General features: G+C 43.3%; 1 protein-coding gene across 1 annotated transcript in view; it reads left to right on the plus strand.

Annotated features, from left to right (window-relative positions):
- The window catches only part of BTBD16 (BTB domain containing 16), a 1,066,677-nt gene that overhangs the window by 728,931 nt on the left and 320,516 nt on the right, over positions 1 to 17,230 (plus strand). Inside the window, exon 12 of the mRNA XM_069611979.1 lies at positions 7,522 to 7,641. Coding sequence (XP_069468080.1) covers positions 7,522 to 7,641 — 120 coding nt within the window. The remainder of the gene's footprint in view (positions 1 to 7,521; positions 7,642 to 17,230) is intronic.

Here is a 17,230-nt window from a genome sequence, read left to right on the forward strand (position 1 = left end):
CTGCCATTGTACAGAAACTGGACATTTGTATCATGAATTTAGTAAGCCAGAAACCATGAAGCGGGAATGGAAAACTGTGTTGCAGCAAGAATAATGGGCTCAGGGAGCTGAGATAGTTTCATGTCCTATCTTCCTGCACCTGGGTCTGGGATTGCGTGCTGCTAGATTAAGCAAATGTTCCAGACATGGCACAAGCGTGCCAGCCAATTATATCAGTCCATATAATGAAGGACCTTATAGTTTGAAAACCAATGAGAAACTGTGTATCTAATGTTTCTGAAATTACATGTCTTTAGAGGTAGGCATAAGTTGTCCACCTGATAACGAGTAGCCAATAACAATCCTAGTATGACGTCACGCTGACGCATTATCTAGTATAAGGACAATACTTTGTGTGAGAACATTGAGAGACAGAACATTCATCCGTTGATGTTCGTTGTAACCTCCCTGTTATAGATAATTGTTAATACAACAGTACTTTGCCATCTTCCTGAGTTGATTCCGTTATTTGGACTCATAATTACTCTGGGGTAATCCCATCCATTCCAAATGCACGTTCTCAAGGGCCATAAGCTCACTTAGCTTCAGTACATACATGTTAGTGCATTGTTCATGCTTGACTTTTGCACATGCTCAGTTCAATTCTTATGGTTCTGTCCGTTTTGTATCTCCTACAGAAGAATTTGCATTCATTGCCAGGCCTAGTCAGTGCTGGTGTGCCGACTACAAATGGTAATTGGAGGTCCTGACCCTTTATTCTCTCATTACTTTCCTATATACTACAGTTTCCATGCATACGTAATGGGGGTCGGTGTAAACTTTTAATATTACCGCCTACAATGTGTATGTCTTATAAAAGAAAAAGAAAAACAATCAAGTCTGAAATGATCAGACAGGGGAATAAAATAACTTAAAAAGCTGATTTCCTATTCAACAATTGGTTGTTTAGTTGTTAATCGCTGTGACATTATTCTTTATACGAGCCCTTTCATTTTCATATGTGGGGTATCAGAGCCTGGGTTATCAGTCCAGAGCTACTTCAGAATAAGTCAACCGGTTTCAGCGGGATTCAGTCTTTGGCCGCTTTCTTCAGGACAAATGCATTGAGTTTGTAATGTTCTCTATACAATATCCAAATCATGCAGTTATGTGAGGATATCTTCAGGTGTCCACAGGGCTAATCAATCGTTCCCTTGGTCCTATACTTAGGTACTTGGAACTGGATTTTCTATGTGGACTTGCTTGTGGTGGGGCAATACGTGGACTCTTCTTGACTCCTGTATTGATTGTCTTACTGAGGTCTGTCTTCACTGTTGCGATGAATAACGTGAAGAATCTGGAATCAGTTCCTCTATGTTTGTGGTTCATACACGGGTCGCTTAATGGTTTCCCTGTTCGTACCGCGCCTGCGTCGCTTGTTAGCAGGCGCGGTACAAACATTCTTATCTAGAAGTGGGAACTCGACATGTTTCAGTTCTCTAATACTAATAAGGAACTTTCTTCAGGAGGTATGTCACTGTTACTAAAGATAATACAGTAAAGACAGAGGATATTATAAAAACAGCAATCGTTTTGAGTCTTTGTTCTTGTGTGGCGTTTCCAACATCAGACTTGTCACATTCAAACTGTAGCTGTTGGTATTAAAGATAAAAACAATGAGAGTCAACTTTTATTGCTTGTATTCTCACAATAATCTTATTTTATATCAAATTGGTTAAGGCAAATTAATTACCTAGTCCAAAGGTTTAGATTATGTCCAAGGGGTTCATTTCCTGAATCAAGCAGGGGTTGATCCTTGGGGCCTGCTTTAGACTCAAATTTTTGTCATTTGCGACCTGCAATGCAAATTTGCATTTTCTTATACGGACTGCTGTAGAACAGAACTGGACTTCATCACTATGAATAACCTAGGCAATAGTATTAATTATTTTCGAGCTTACCTTTTAGATGGGGGCCGAATTGGGACATAAAAGGATCTTCAGTTTTTACTCTTCTGTTCAATTTTTTGTAAATAGAAGTCGATCTTTATTTTTCTGTGATTTTCAGAAGTTCTAAATGAATTCTAGTGGGGAGATACATAGATAGCATATTTAAAAAGTCTATGGAGGGATTAGATACAGAGCATAGGTAATAGTCTGCTCTATTATTATCCCATGAGCCGCACCTACCTGTCAAGTTGGAGTATGCTTTTAATCACTGTCTTGGTAGTCCCGCATATTAATCAGTATAACTTCTAATTCGGGCATCTAGATTTATGATTTAATCTTTAGTCTGGCACCAGTTCACAGTCGAATCTGGAAGTTAGAAAACATTTGAAGGTTCTTTTAGCTGTATGTTAACCTACAGTCGCTTTATCTAGTTCAGCAGCTTATGGTTCGAATAGCGACCCGTTGCAGCGTTTAATTAAAGAAATTGTGCCCTTAGTGGGCTTTGGCGAGTAATCTGCTTACCTGTATCTGTAAGAGGCTTATTATCCCTGTTGCTTGGGTAGAACTGTACATGCGGGCACCCGGCTTGTATCTAATCCAAAGCGAGTCGCGGTCACCTTCTTGAAATGGTAGTATTTATAATGGCTGGTGTCCTTTCTTTGTGTTTATAGTTATCTAAGGATTTCACAGGGCAGCTTTCTCGTTGTAGGGGCATGTTAGTCAATATCTATTGGGCTATGAGTGCTGTTTTCTCATATTTGAAGCTCACCGTATACCTGGACAGTGCGTATACAGAGGATATCGCATTTACTGGCAGATAATTATATAAAGAGGACAGTAATTAACTTGCATGAATTTTGGTGTTTTTAAATGGGCATTGATTAACTCTCACGCATTTACGACATATTTAGATTAAAAAATATGTCTCAAACTATAATTTTATCTAAATTCATAGTGCTTTTTAATCTAATTTGTGTAAGCCGTCTTCTTTATAAAACCACAATGACTCTGGTGCCAATTTTGACTCGAAATGGTATCTAATCTGCTTGCCTGAACAGCCATACTTAATGGCAAGTGTAGAAAGCGAACTTTAGAGTGTTAAGCTTTTATGGGGAGTAGTAGTACTAGATGTTGAGTGGAACCCTTCTAAATTGAATAGTGTGTCTAGCTTATACAGGGACTGCGATCACAAAACTTTTTTGAATTTCAAGGGCAGTTTTACCAACAAACTGAGGGAACGGCAATGCGAGCTACTATGGCCCAGAGTGTGGCCAATTTATGGGTAGAATTTTTTGAAAAAAGACATGTCTATATAAATAATCCGTTTGATAAACATTTGCTATCATGGGCTAGATACATAGACAACATAATCGTCATTTGGCAAGGCTCGGAAAATCAAGCTAATCTGTTTTTGACTTGGCTGATTCAATGCAATCGTCATGTGCAATTCACTATGACCATACACAAAGGACAAATAAACGTTCTTGATGTAACTATCTTCCACAAAGAAGGGTCACTATTAGTGAAGACTTATCACAAAGAAACTGACAAAAACTCGCTTCTTCATTATCAAAGCCATCATGTTAAACACCTAAAAGATAATTTACCTTATGGACAATTTCTTCGTTTAAAAAGAAATAGCAGTACAAGAGATTCATACGAGGAAGAAGCACAAAAACTTTCCAAAAAACTTTGTGATAGGAAATATCATAAGAGACTTATAAAAAAGGCAGCAAAAAGAGCATATAATAAAAATCGCAAAGCCTTACTAGAAGAAAAAAATTAAGAAACCACTGGACGAAAGAATAGTATACCTTTACTAATCTAAGTCTCTCAATCACTAATATTGTTCGAAAACAATGGAAGATTTTTGAACAATCTACCACCAAATTGCCGTGCCCCATTTTTGCATATAGAAAGTCCACCACCATAGGTAATCGGGTAAGTAGTAGCAAACTTAGAGTAAAACTACCCAGAGTTGAAAGAATTACAGAAACATGGGGACTTGCTCCCATTGTAGGTCACCATCCCTGCGGACACCGTTCAGTTTGTAAGTATACTACAAAGTCAAAAGAAGTTGTCATTGGTTTAAAGACTCCCTGGTATCAGTCTAACTTCACCAATTGTAACACGGAATATGTTATATACATGATAACATGCCCATGCCAGCGTAAATATATTGGAAAAACGATACATAAGGTAAAAACCCGCATTATAGAACACAAGAGCTGTATAAAAAATAGAACTATACTAGCTCCAATGGTTAAGCATTTCTTGGAATTCAGCCATACCAGTGAAGATCTACGATGGACCGTTCTCCTGACTATGTTAGGGAATGACACTAACAAGAAGAAAAAGATGTTACTATAAAAAGAACAAAGACTCATCTTTCTAACAAAAAGCGATCAAGTAGGGATTAATGAAGCCATTGAATGGAATAACATTTAAATCTATTTCAGCAGCCACTTTCTACATACTACAAGTGTGATCGCAGTCCCTGTATAAGCTAGACACACTATTCAATTTAGAAGGGTTCCACTCAACATCTAGTACTACTATTCCCCATAAAAGCTTAACACTCTAAAGTTTGCTTTCTACACCTGCCATTAAGTATGGATCTTCAGGCAAGCAGATTAGATACCATTTCGAGTCAAAATTTCACCAGAGTCATTGTGGTTTTATAAAGAAGACGGCTTAAAAATGATAGATTAGAGACATATTTTTTAATCTAAATATGTCGTAAATGCGCAAGAGTTAATCACTGCCCATTTAAAAAAAACAAAATTTGTGCGAGTTAATTACTGTCCTCTTTATATAATTATCTGCCAGTAAATGCAATATCCTCTGTATACGCACTGTCCAGGTATACGGTTAGCTTCAAATATGAGAAAACAGCACTCATAGCCCAATAGATATTGACTAACACGCCCCTACAACGCGAAAGCTGCCCTGTGAAATCCGTAGATAACTACAAACACAAAGAAAGGACACCAGCCGTTATAAATACTACCATTTCAAGATGGTGACCCCGACTCGCTTTGGATTAGATACGAGCCGGGCGCCCGCGTATACAGTTCCAACCACGCAACAGGGATAATAAACCTCTTCCAGATACAAGTAAGCAGATTACTCGCCACAGCCCACTAAGGGCACAATTTCTTTAACTAAATGCTGCAACAGGTCGCTATTAGAACCATAAACTGCTGAACTAGATAAAGCGACTGTAGGTTAACATACAGCTAAAAAAAAACTTCAAATGTTTTCTAACTTCCAGATTCGACTGTGAACTGGTGCCAAACTAAAGATTAAATCATAAATATAGATGCCCGAATTAGAAGATATACTGATTAATATGTGGGACTACCACGACAGTGATTAAAAGCCAACTCCAACTTGACAGGTAGGTGCGGCTCATGGGATAATAATAGAGCAGTCTATTACCTATGCTCTGTATCTAATCCCTCCATAGACTTTTTAAATATGCTATCTATGTGTCTCCCCACTATAATTAATTTAGAACTTCTGAAAATCACAGAAAAATAAAGATCGACTTCTATTTACAAAAAATTGAACAGAAGAGTAAAAACTGAAGATTCTTTTATGTCCCATTTTGGCCCCTATCTAAAAGGTAAGCTCGAAAATAATGAATACTATTGCCTAGGTTATTCATAGTGATGAAGTCCAGTTCTGTTCTACAGCAGTCCGTCTAAAAAAATGCAAATTTGCATTGCAGGTTGCAAATGACTAACATCTGAGTCTAAAGCAAACCCCAAGGATCAACCCCTGCTTGATTCAGGAAATGAACCCCTTGGACATACTCTAAACCTTTGGACTAGGTAATTAATTTGCCTAAACCAATTTAATATAAAATAAGATTATTGTAAGAATACAAGCAATAAAAGCTGACTCTCATTGTTTTTATCTTTAATACCAACAGCTACAGTTTGAATGTGACAAGTCTGATGTCTGAAATGCCACACAAAAACAAAGACTCAAAACGATTACTATTTTTATAATATCCTCTGTCTTTACTGTATTATCTTTAAAAACAGTGACATTACTCCTGAAGAAAGTTCCTTATTAGTACATGAGAACTGAAACATGTCGAGTTCCCACTTCTAGATAAGAAATTTCTAAACTGTCAATACACTCTAAGAATATGAGAGTTGTAAATCGGCTAACTACCCCTATACCTCCCTATAGATTCCCTCGACACTCACCAATAACGTGTCACCTAACTTCATATAGGTCCATATGTCACGACTATAAGGTCCGGTATTAGACAGTGTTTTAGCCTTTGTAATGAGGCAGCAAAAGTAATGAGACTTTTGCTTTTCACTACATGAATTGTGTTTTTGTGTAACAAATTGATATTAATAAAAATGTATTTTTTGATTATGTGACAACACCAGCTTTGATCTAAATATTACTGTAAGCTGTTGGTATATGCTAACTATCTCTAATGTCAATAAGTTTACCTCACCCGATAAAAGGTAGAGCAACTACTTTAGTAGTATCATTGGGATTCCCTCCTCTTTGTTAATTGGTTAGTGTACTACTCTCCATTCCTTAATATCCCCACTGCATTACAATGTAATTCTCAGATTTCATCATGTGTCCAGTTAACATGGCTGCACATTTCTCAATGCTTCATGTAACCTCATGTATATTGCAGTACTTTATTCATGACGCTGTCTTACTCAGACTCTATTCCATTGTGTGCCCTGTACATGTATGTTTACTACTAACGCTACACTTGTTGGGCCCAAAACAGGGAAATGCTTTGCTCTGTTTATATGTCTCTATGTATATACAACATGTTAGTGTAGTACTCGCGCTCCTTCCCTGAATGTGTCCTGTAAAAGGCAGTTCAATAGTTAGACTCCATTCCTTCATGTGTCTGGTACATTAGTGCATTTCCTACATGTATTCGGTATATGTCCAGTGCATAACAATACTTTCCTCAGGCCCCATGTTTCTATTTGGGTAGAACATACCATTGGGCTAGGCAGGCCCCTTTCCTTCATACGTGAGCAGAGTAGTATATAGGCTCAATTAAAAATGCACTGACTTGAGCATACTACATGTCAGTGTATTCCATAGGCTCTTCTCCTACAAACTCCCAATACATTTCAGCACTTTAATCCTGTGACTGGCCTAGAACTCATATGCAAGGTGCAACACTACTCATTTATAGGAATCCCGTCCTAAGTAACCAGATTGTGTATGCTCGCCTTCCAAATGTAGCTTTTTGATCTTCAAAACTACCCTTTCACCCTCTAAAAGAATGTTCGCTCCCTCCAAGAGTGGAAGACCCCTCGCTCTCTTACAGTTCTGGGTTTATCGCTGTGTCCATTGCTCTGCTCTGTCTCCATTTCACCATGACCGTGGTGGGTAAATGCCAGAGCATAACTCCTTCATTCTCCATTCCTTCAGCTGCCCAGTCTGCCAGTCCACTATTCTGTCTCCCTTTACATATTTGTGTATCAGTCTCTAGCTCTTCACACGTCTAGTACATGATAATGCTTTACCCATACTACATCCTTTTGCTTGTGTGGGAGACAGTGAATTGACAATACCTCTTTTCATGCAGGCTATTCACCTTTAACGAATATCGGCTTCTGCGGGCAGTGGTCTACTGGCTCTTTCTACAGCAGAACTCCAAAATTCAGATTTTGCCAGCGCATAACACTATCCTGAGTTACTTCAACAGGTAGGTGTGAAATGGTGATGGATGTCCTAGGTAACAATTGAATTTACTTAATGTAGCAATTTTAGTTCAAACAATCTCTCCACTTACGTTAGCTGCTGCATTGACTGGTGAAAACTCATGCAAGACTCCTGTCCCATATACAGAGACTATTGCAAGCAACAGTTGAATGTAAGAGTTCCTTGCAGCCGACAATACAGTGATAAATTAACCTAATTGGTACAGGTATATGACCAAGAAAGTAAGTTCCCGTCCCCTCCACACTGTCTAAAGCCAAACTGTTAAGAAAACAAGTATCCCCATTGTAAGGGCACATGTTATTTTCCTAATATATGTTATGACACTTAGTATTTTTTGTTATACAGTTGTAAACAAGTAATTTTCAAAATATCATAAAACACAATTAGATGTCTAGTCCAAAAGACGTTTTATTCATATGGCCCAACGTGTTTCGAGAAATTCTCTACATCAGGGGCGTACATTTAATTTTTCCTACACATTTCTTTTTATAATATAGATGAAATATTGATCATTTAAATACAAAGTACAACATTTCATATTATTATTATGGAGAAAAAATAAATGTGGGACCCCCCTATAACTTTCCCGCCCCTGCACGAAACCTCACAAAACTTGCGGAGAAAAATCAGAGCGGGCCATATACTTTTTTATCAAAGTTTGGTACGGATTCCTCCAGCGGGAGCGAAGTTATAAGCCGCCGAAAAAGTGGTCTTCCTATGGGTTTAGCAATTTATATATATATACACACATTTGTTCCCGCTTTCCTAGCACTTAAATTATCTTTCGTGATCCTCTGAAATTTTGCACTAAATGTTTTGAAATGTGGTTTACATAGGAAGGGTTCACCTCTTTCTTGATTTGTTATTGTGTACCCATGTGAAAAGATGGGTCTTCCCAGTATGTTGTTGGGGATGGGCCATGACATGTGACTTGTGCCAGTCCATAAACTGAAAGGCCTTGAGGGAATGTGCAGCAAAGTTTGAGGGGTGAGTATTTTCAGTCGCTGTGCTCGATCTTTGATGAGGAGGGGGATCCTGTCCCCTTCGGCTTCGAGCCACTCTCTGGAGTGGGGCTCTACGCTGTGCCAGATTCCTTGGTGGGCCAGGCTGAGCTTTTAGAGTTGGCCTCACTGCTTCATGACGACAGCAGATTTGAACACATCGCCCTACATGCACCCTGATGCACAATTTCAAATGCATTGTGGCAGCACCCAACCTCGATGCCGGCAGTCGACAGGGAGATAATCAAGAAATACAAAATTACATGGTGCAACCGACAGTCCTTTTGATGCATCGAAGTCTGAGGACTTCCGACAGACAGAGATCTGAAAAAAAAACAGATGCATTAGGCAATCTTCACGTCCGGGACCATGTCGCTAAAGGCGGTGAACGCCTCTTATGCTCTTGCTTAATTGTTACATGTGTTGTCGAAGGCATAGGCACTTTCACCAGAGGGAGAGGTCTGAAATGTTTTTTACGATATATAAACGACAGCAAGGAGGCTGCTGTGAGGCCCTCCGGACTGGTCTGAAAGCAGTATATTGCATCCATTGGGTCATCTGTGGTTCTCTGCAGGGCTGCTTACCACCAATCATATAGCTTTTCCACAGAGGTTCAAACGAGACTTTTGGACATGGCCTTCGATGGGAAGCATCTTTTTGAGCCCAATGCCAATGAGTCTCTGGAAAAATTCAAGAAGTCAAAACTCAAGGCTAAATCCTTAGGGCTGGCGGTCCAACTGCCTACCCCCATCTTCCACCTTCCCCTTTGGTTCAAGAGGAAGGGGTTTCTTCTGCTACACCATCCTTGTAAGGAGAGCACAGTTGCCCCATGTTAAGCAGGCACAGAAGAGTTCTCATACTCCCCCATGATACGCTGATTGGGGGAAGCGTCTCTGAGGACTACAGATTGTGGGTGTTGATCACTTAGGACACTTGAGTGCTTCAGTTTGTCCGCCTAGTTAACGGTCTGCCGTTTATGCGCAGACTTCAGTCAGGCCTCCTACACTCCCTACCTTGGACCCAGAGCTCAGGGAAGAGCTGGCCTCTTTGTTGGCAAAGGGAGCAGTGGAGGACGTCCCATTTCAGGAGAGAGGAACTGTATGGTACTCTCATTACTTGTTAGTAACCAAGAAGTGGGGAGCAATTTATCCCAACCTGGACCTCAGGGGTTTGAGCAAGTTTCTGAGGAAGGACAATGAGGAATGACAAATTCAGGAGGGTGACTTTGGGAGAAATTCTCCAGGCACTACAAAGCCAGGACTGGTTGGTGTTGTTGAACCTACAGGATGCCTAGTTCCATGTTTCCATTGTTAGGGAGAATTCTCTGATAAGGCTAATTTACCAAACCTAGTGAGTCCCCCGGCAGCTTTGCTGTATTTCTGGCGTTTGTTTTTTTCTCCTGTTAAGAGTGAGACTCTTTTAGTCCCACTCTTAGACATGATTTGAGGTATGTCCTTGACTTATGTGCTTATGGGCTATGAGGTTTCTTTTTTACTCCATAGAGTATCATCTATTTTTCTGTATGTGTGGTACACAGCACCCTCAGTGCAGTACCACAGGGGTGTCACAGTGACCCCCAAACATAGACTCGATACCCTGGGACTGACTACTGTCTCCCAGGGCATGTAAAGTCACCATTGGCTTTAGTAGTCCAAAATTGTGAACAGAACCAGTACAAACCATCATATTGTGGAAGTACTGGTGAGGGGTAATTCGATTGGCCCTGGGTCTGTTTTCGAGGGGGCACTGTCCCGTCCCCCCTCGTCGAGTTTCTGGCTGGTGGCAGTGGTTACCACGCAAAATATTCCTCCAGAATATTCTCTATGGGATTTTCCCATTGATTTTAAACGCACCACTTTTTGGTGCAATATTAAAGATACCGCCGGTTTATTTATTTAATATTAAATCACTGGTTGGGTCTTTTGCCAGAACTTAATTCTAAAATGGCGTTTGTGTCCGTCTCTGTAACTCTGACCAAGGTCGAGCCCTTTGTTATGCTATTTTGGCGGGCTTCTCCACAGAAGCCCTCCAAATGGTGCCACTCGGTCTGGGTTCCACAGGAAGGGAGGAGGGGGGAATTGGCACCCTGGACTGCATTGCCTTAGCAACCCAAGTCGCACTCTGCTCTGATTGGCCCAGTGGTTAGCCACTCGGCTCACCACTTAGCATGTGTGATTGACAGCTAGGCTGATGAATGGGGTTTTTTCTGCATAAAAGCAGGGCCTTTGGGACTGGAACTTCAGAAGTTGCCACAGGACCTAAGAATCCGAAAAGGGAAGAAGCTGAGCCACCTGCAACCGACGACACCACCAGTGAAGCCCTGCTGCAACCAACTAACCACTTTTCCGACGACAAGAGAAGATCTTCTGCTAGAGAGTCTTCTCCCTTTGAGCTGGTAGGACCAACCAGTTCGCCCTTTTTCGCTTCCAAAGACGTCACTTGGTCGAATCGCCCGTGCCAAGCACCAGGGCGGCCGGATAGCCAAGCTCACCACTTTTGACCGCGAATAAAAGGACTGCACCTTTTAATCGGGAACTCTGCGGCTGGTATCATCACTGTGCAGTGCAACGACTCCATGTTTCCTCCTCGATGAGATCTTCTCTTCCCCTGGTCGGAACCATGAACCTCAACTACTGCCAGGAACAACTGCCCCCGCAGGAGCTTCCTTTCTCTTTAAGGTACTGTTTCCTGTCTGGCCTCCCTTTCTACAGATTGCTGAAGGTGACCCTTAAATCCTTGGCTACTAAACTGGGTTTGCTCCAGGTCTTCTAACTATCTCTTTTGACTCACCCCAATCTCTTTTGAACACTCTGTAAAGACTTTCAGTGCACCTTAAACCGTGTGATCCTGGGCACATTTCGCTTGGCTCCATTTAAAGTGGGCCTGGCCTATGAACTTTGGCTCTACAGTATAACCTGCCTTTCTCCCCTTGCTCTGAACTCTTAAAAGTGTTGGGAACTGTTTTATTTTATGCTCTGCCTTTTCTCTCCCTTTTTAACCTAAACTATTGGAGTGCCATCTAGGTTAAGTGCTCACTTTTGTCTTAACAAATAGTTGTGCTTTAACCCTGACTTGTCTGATAGTTATCAAGGGAGGTGTGTATACTTACCTGACTGTGTTTTAGATTACTTTTCATTGAGAGTGCTAGTGTATTGCCTAAAGTGTGTTTTAAATAAATAATTATATACTTTTTATACAAAGCTCTGGTCAGTGTTTGTTTGCTCTACTGTGTTTTGACCCTATTGTGTATACTCTCCATACTGCCCTACTCTTCTTAAGAGAAGTCTGACTGCTCACCCTCAGCTACCAGGTAAATCTGGGTGGTGCAGACTGCTACCAATTGGGTTTACTGCTGCTCCTGTAGTCTTAATCTTTTTGCAGTGTTCCCCAAGGGAACTGCACAGGATTGTGCCTAACATCCATCCACCAGGACGCAGGAGGTTCCTTAGGTTTGTCACTGGAAACACACATTTGCAGTTAAAGGTGTTTCCCGTTGGATTGACCTATGCACCCAGGGTGTCCTCCAAGCTGATGGCAGTGGTGGCGGCCAGTGTCAGGAGGGACAGAGTCTATGTCTTCCCATATCTGGCTCATCTGGGACCACTCACTGGACTAAGTATTGAGGTACTTTAAGTACATTTGTTTGCTGCGTCACAGCCTGGCTTCGCCCTTTACTTTTTTTTTACTTTTAATCATGTATAGTGCGCAAACCATGGACCTGTAGGCTTAAGGGTACCAGGACAACAATGAAGACTGACAACAAATAAGGATAAGGAAGCCTGGGCTAGACAGGGAGGAAGTCCAGAAGAAAAGAGCAGGTTCAATTGAATAACAGATTTTTTAATTTCTTCCTTAAAAGTTCAATAGACTTTAAACCCCTGTGATCAGGAGGAAGTCCATTCCATGCTCTTGGAGCCGAATTATGAAAAGCTCCATTAGTGGCATTGATGGTGTTACATCTGGGCGGGGACAGCTGATCAGTGTTATTGGATCTAAGGGATCTCACATGGGTTTTTTCTTTGAGCAAGTGCTTTAAGTAGGAGGCCATCTTGCCCAGTCGACATTTGTGTTTGATTAGCAGCAGGCGATATAATAACCTTGACTCAACTGGGAGCCAGTGCAAACCTTGTCTCGCCTCAGAGACGTGGTCTTTCCAAGCAATACCAGTAACCACTAGTATTGCGCTATTCTGTATTACCTGCAAACGATTACAGTCCCCTTTGTTGATACCATACAATAGATTGCAGCAGTAGTCAATTTTGGCACCCGCTACAGCCCTTGCAATGGTCTCGGCATTGGACTGTGTAATAAAGGGTTGGAGATGGGCCAAGAGCTTGATATAATAGGCTGAGGACGAAACCAGACTGCTGACGTGAGCTTTCATGTTGCTTTCATGTTTAGATGTTGTTCAAGGAAGATGCCCAGCGTCTTAACCTTCTTTTGAATGGCAATTCTGGTGTCCTCTATGCAAACGCTCTCATACACAGGTCCCAGTTTCCTTACCATATTGGAAGTACCAACGACCATAAGCTCAGTTTTGTCTCTATTCAGAGCAAGGGCATTCTGTACCATCCAACTTTCAATAAGGTTGTATACTTTATTAAGATGAAATTCGTCTTTATCATGAGTACCTGTAAGTGGGATGACACACTGAGTGTCCTCAGCGTATTTTTCGTAAAGCAGAAAGAAAGGTACCTTGCAGATGTTATATAGACATGGTGAAATACATGCCCCCTGGGGTACACCAAATCCAGGATTGTGGGAAGAGGTTCAGCCTCACCACAATAAACCCACAATAAACCCTGCATTCCCGATTACTCAGGAATGAAGAAATCCATTGGGTTGCTTCATTCGAGAAATTAGCCACTTCCCTCAACCTAGAGCATCAGAAGAGACAACTTTCCATGGTCCACACCACCCAATAGTCTGGACTTCAGTTCTAACAGGGCAGATTCAGTCCCAAATCCCGGCCTACACCCTGATTGATGTTCATTAAGGATGGGATGTGTTTTAGAAGTCCCAATACGACACTGGCACAGAGGCTCCAGTCCTGGATACGTGGGTGTGGAAGACTTTCCGCCTGAGGAAAGAGTCTCCAGTATTTGTCAGCCAGCAAACATAAAGAAGAGGGGTACTACTACCAATGGTTGCCAGCAAAAAGGTTATCTTATTTAGAACCTAATTGGATCAACCAGTGATTTAAACATAGCTGGTAGTAAAAAAAAAAATGCTTTTTCTATTCGGTGCCAGAAAAAACACACAGACCAAAAGGAAATTAGTTTTAAAAAAAAATCAATGTAACAACTTACTCGATTGGGAGAACTGTCCGGCAGGGTTGGTGGATACCTGCTAGGTAGGGTTCACCACAATGCTGCCTTACTTGGCAGTTTGTTTCAGGGCACCCTCTCTTACCGCTTCTGAATGAATATATTAATTTTTTCATACGCTTTCCCCACTTATCCCAGTCTGCAAACAATGTGTACTTCACACTAGGATATGAAATAGAGTCAGGAGTTGTACAAGACAAGGCTTTCTGCCGTCGTGTGTCCTTTTAGTGGCATTTATGCTGCACTCTTTCTCTGGGCTGAGCTTCTTGGTCCTTCGAGTCTGACCATGCCTTGCAATAATGTCTGGCAGGACTCACCTCTCGTGCTTTCACACTCCAGTGCACTCTGAGGGCTTCCGCTTGCATCTGCGCCTTGTTGTTGTAAATACCTGGGCAGTGAGACATTCACTCCTGTGATACTGGAAGGCCAGGAAGCTGTAAATGTTTGACCACACGTTCTCTGCACGGGCGGCAAAGCCACGCGCCTTCTGACTCATTCGTCACCTGGGATTTAAGAAAAGCCAGTGTTTATCTGCAGAGGCTCCTCGGGAGCGGGGGGGGGGGGGGGGGGTGGGCAGGGGAGACTGTGAGGCCGGGCTGGAGATGACAGCCACAGAGCAGCTGATTCCACGTCACCTGCATGCCTACTTCTCCAGATGTGTCATTCTAGGGATGTCTGTGCATTGGGGGCTGGGCATGTGCTGTCAAACTGGAAGAGGAAATAGTATCTCGGGAAATGAGGAGCAGGAAAGTCCCACAACCCAGTGGAAGGACAGATGGCACAGCTATGTTTTATCACATCCAAAAGCTCAAGTACAACTACTTATATGTGAGAGTGCATATTGTAAAACATTAAATGAGCATCAAGCCCATTGTCTACAGCGCATTATGTATGGTAGACAGAGATCACAGATGTGTTTCTCTAATATATAGATCTGTGGTCATTCTTATTTTGATAAAATGCTCTTTGATATGAAAGCAGCCAGGAACCCTCATTGGTGCAAGTTGTCCACTTCCCCTGAAAGTCGACAATTGTGTACTGGAGTATAAACCTTGGAATGAGAACTCCAATTAGAACATGCTTCATATGTTCATGCTAGGATGCGTTGGTGAGCGTGCACATTCTTATCATGGCTGCAATATGTATTGCAACTGCTCATTAGAAACACACATTTTAACATTTCAAAAAGCGCTAGCCTCATTACGACCCTGGCGGATTTCGTGGTGCAATATGCACCATGGAGCACGGCGGAAAGCTGCCGATACCGCCATGGGGGTTGGCGGATTTACCGCCCCATTCCGACCTTGGCGGGGCGGTAAATCCGCAATCCCCATTTTACCCTTCCCCATTCCCATTTTTGCCCCATAGGGTATAATGGGAGTGGGGAAGGAGTTAATTACGCCACCGTAAATTACGGTGGCGTAATTAACTACAAGGGCCCTCATTACGACCCTGGCGGAAAGTGACTGACCGGACCGCAACAGCGTAAATAGCGTTTCCGCCATTGCACGAAGGAGCAAAGTGCGGCCCATTCCGACCCATCGGGCACGAGCACCACGGCATGGCGGAAGTGCAAAGTCCGCGATGGCGGAAATTACCCCAAAACGGCCCACACCGCCGCCGTACGTCGCCCTAGGTGCAATACCGCCACCCATCACAGCGGACACCGCAGAGTGCGCCTACCGGAAAGTACGGTGACCGGTAATATACGGAAACGGAAGTAAAAACATGGGCCCGGAACGGGAAACATCCCGCCGTACACCTATAAAACCACAAAAACCACACAACCACTAAGAACACTACCCCGAGACACACCCCAACCCGTCATCCACCCTAGCGAAACCAAGAAAAATGGGAAAAGTAGCGAAGAAAGCGTGCGACCGCAAGCGGCAGGTCCACTTCTCCCGTGAGGAACTCAGCGTGCTAACAGAGACCCTCCAGGAGAATGCTGCCGTCGTCTTCTCCACGCAAATGACCAGGACGGCACTTGCGAACAAGAAGGCCATATGGGCTCTGGTGGCACAGCGGGTAAGTGCGGTGGGGACCGCACCCCGCACCCCACAGCAATGCCGAAAGCGATGGGACGACCTGCGGATACGCGTCCGCAGCATACTCTCTGCCAACCGCAACATTGCCACAGCCACCGGGGGAGGTCCAGAATCACCCATCAAGTTGACCCCCTGGGAAGAAATCTGTGCCTCCACCATCGGAATGGAGAGCATAGAGGGAGTCGGAGGGATGGAGAAAGGAGTGCAGACATCCGAAGATTCAGGTAGGTGGGCCAGATAAAACAATGCTAAATCCACAATGTCCAATCATGTGAACTACCATGTGTCCACATAGTGCAACAGAAACACATGTCCAGGAGAACGTCCACACACATCGCCCTGATAGCGCACTTTAAAACTCACAATAAATACATAAATAATTAAAAACCCCTAAAACACCCACTACACGTGCAGCAGGCACACCCTAACTGCAGGCTGCCAAACAACTGCACCCTCACTCCACACACAAATGAAAGCACCTCCAAGGCCCCGACCCAAATCACCCTCAGGTACCACCCCAATGCATGTGATACAATGCCATTCCAATACCCACAGACCCATTATTAACCCTCGCCCTCCTTTACTCCACCACAGGGTCTGATCCAAACGACGAGCATCAGGACACCCCTACCAGCGCACCTGCAAAGAGGGCCAAGACCAACGGCCAAAGACCCTCCACCTCAGCTGCACGCATCAAGACACGGCAGCAGCACACATCAGGTGGCAGCACAGAGGAGGGAACATCAACAGGCACCCCAGCAGCCAGCATGCCCACAACACCACCACCACAGGTCCCCCCAACGGATGCCACAGAAGGCACTGCCTCTGGTGGCAGCAGCACCATAGGTGACACCCCAATGATGGCAGCATGCTCCGACACAGAAGACGGGGATGTCGAAGTCAGATCCATCCATGACCTGTCCCATTCCCCCTGTCTGTCCCATCCCATACAACATGAGGATACCACGCAGGGGCACCCACAAGACGACGACTGGCCATCCCCCACAAGCCCTGTGGCAAGGCAACATGAGGTCAACAGCCCCTCTGTGACACCCCCGCAAATGGCCATGGCCCAGCAGAGGCAACAGTCCCTCGACCAGTTAATCGTGCAACAGCAGCAACTGGCCACGCTCCTCAAGGACCATGCCGATGAATGTGGGCGCACTAAGGCAGACATAGAAACATCAACTGAGACA

Source organism: Ambystoma mexicanum, chromosome 8, assembly GCF_040938575.1.
Source record: "Ambystoma mexicanum isolate Mex_15411 chromosome 8, UKY_AmexF1_1, whole genome shotgun sequence".
Lineage (NCBI taxonomy): Eukaryota > Metazoa > Chordata > Amphibia > Caudata > Ambystomatidae > Ambystoma > Ambystoma mexicanum.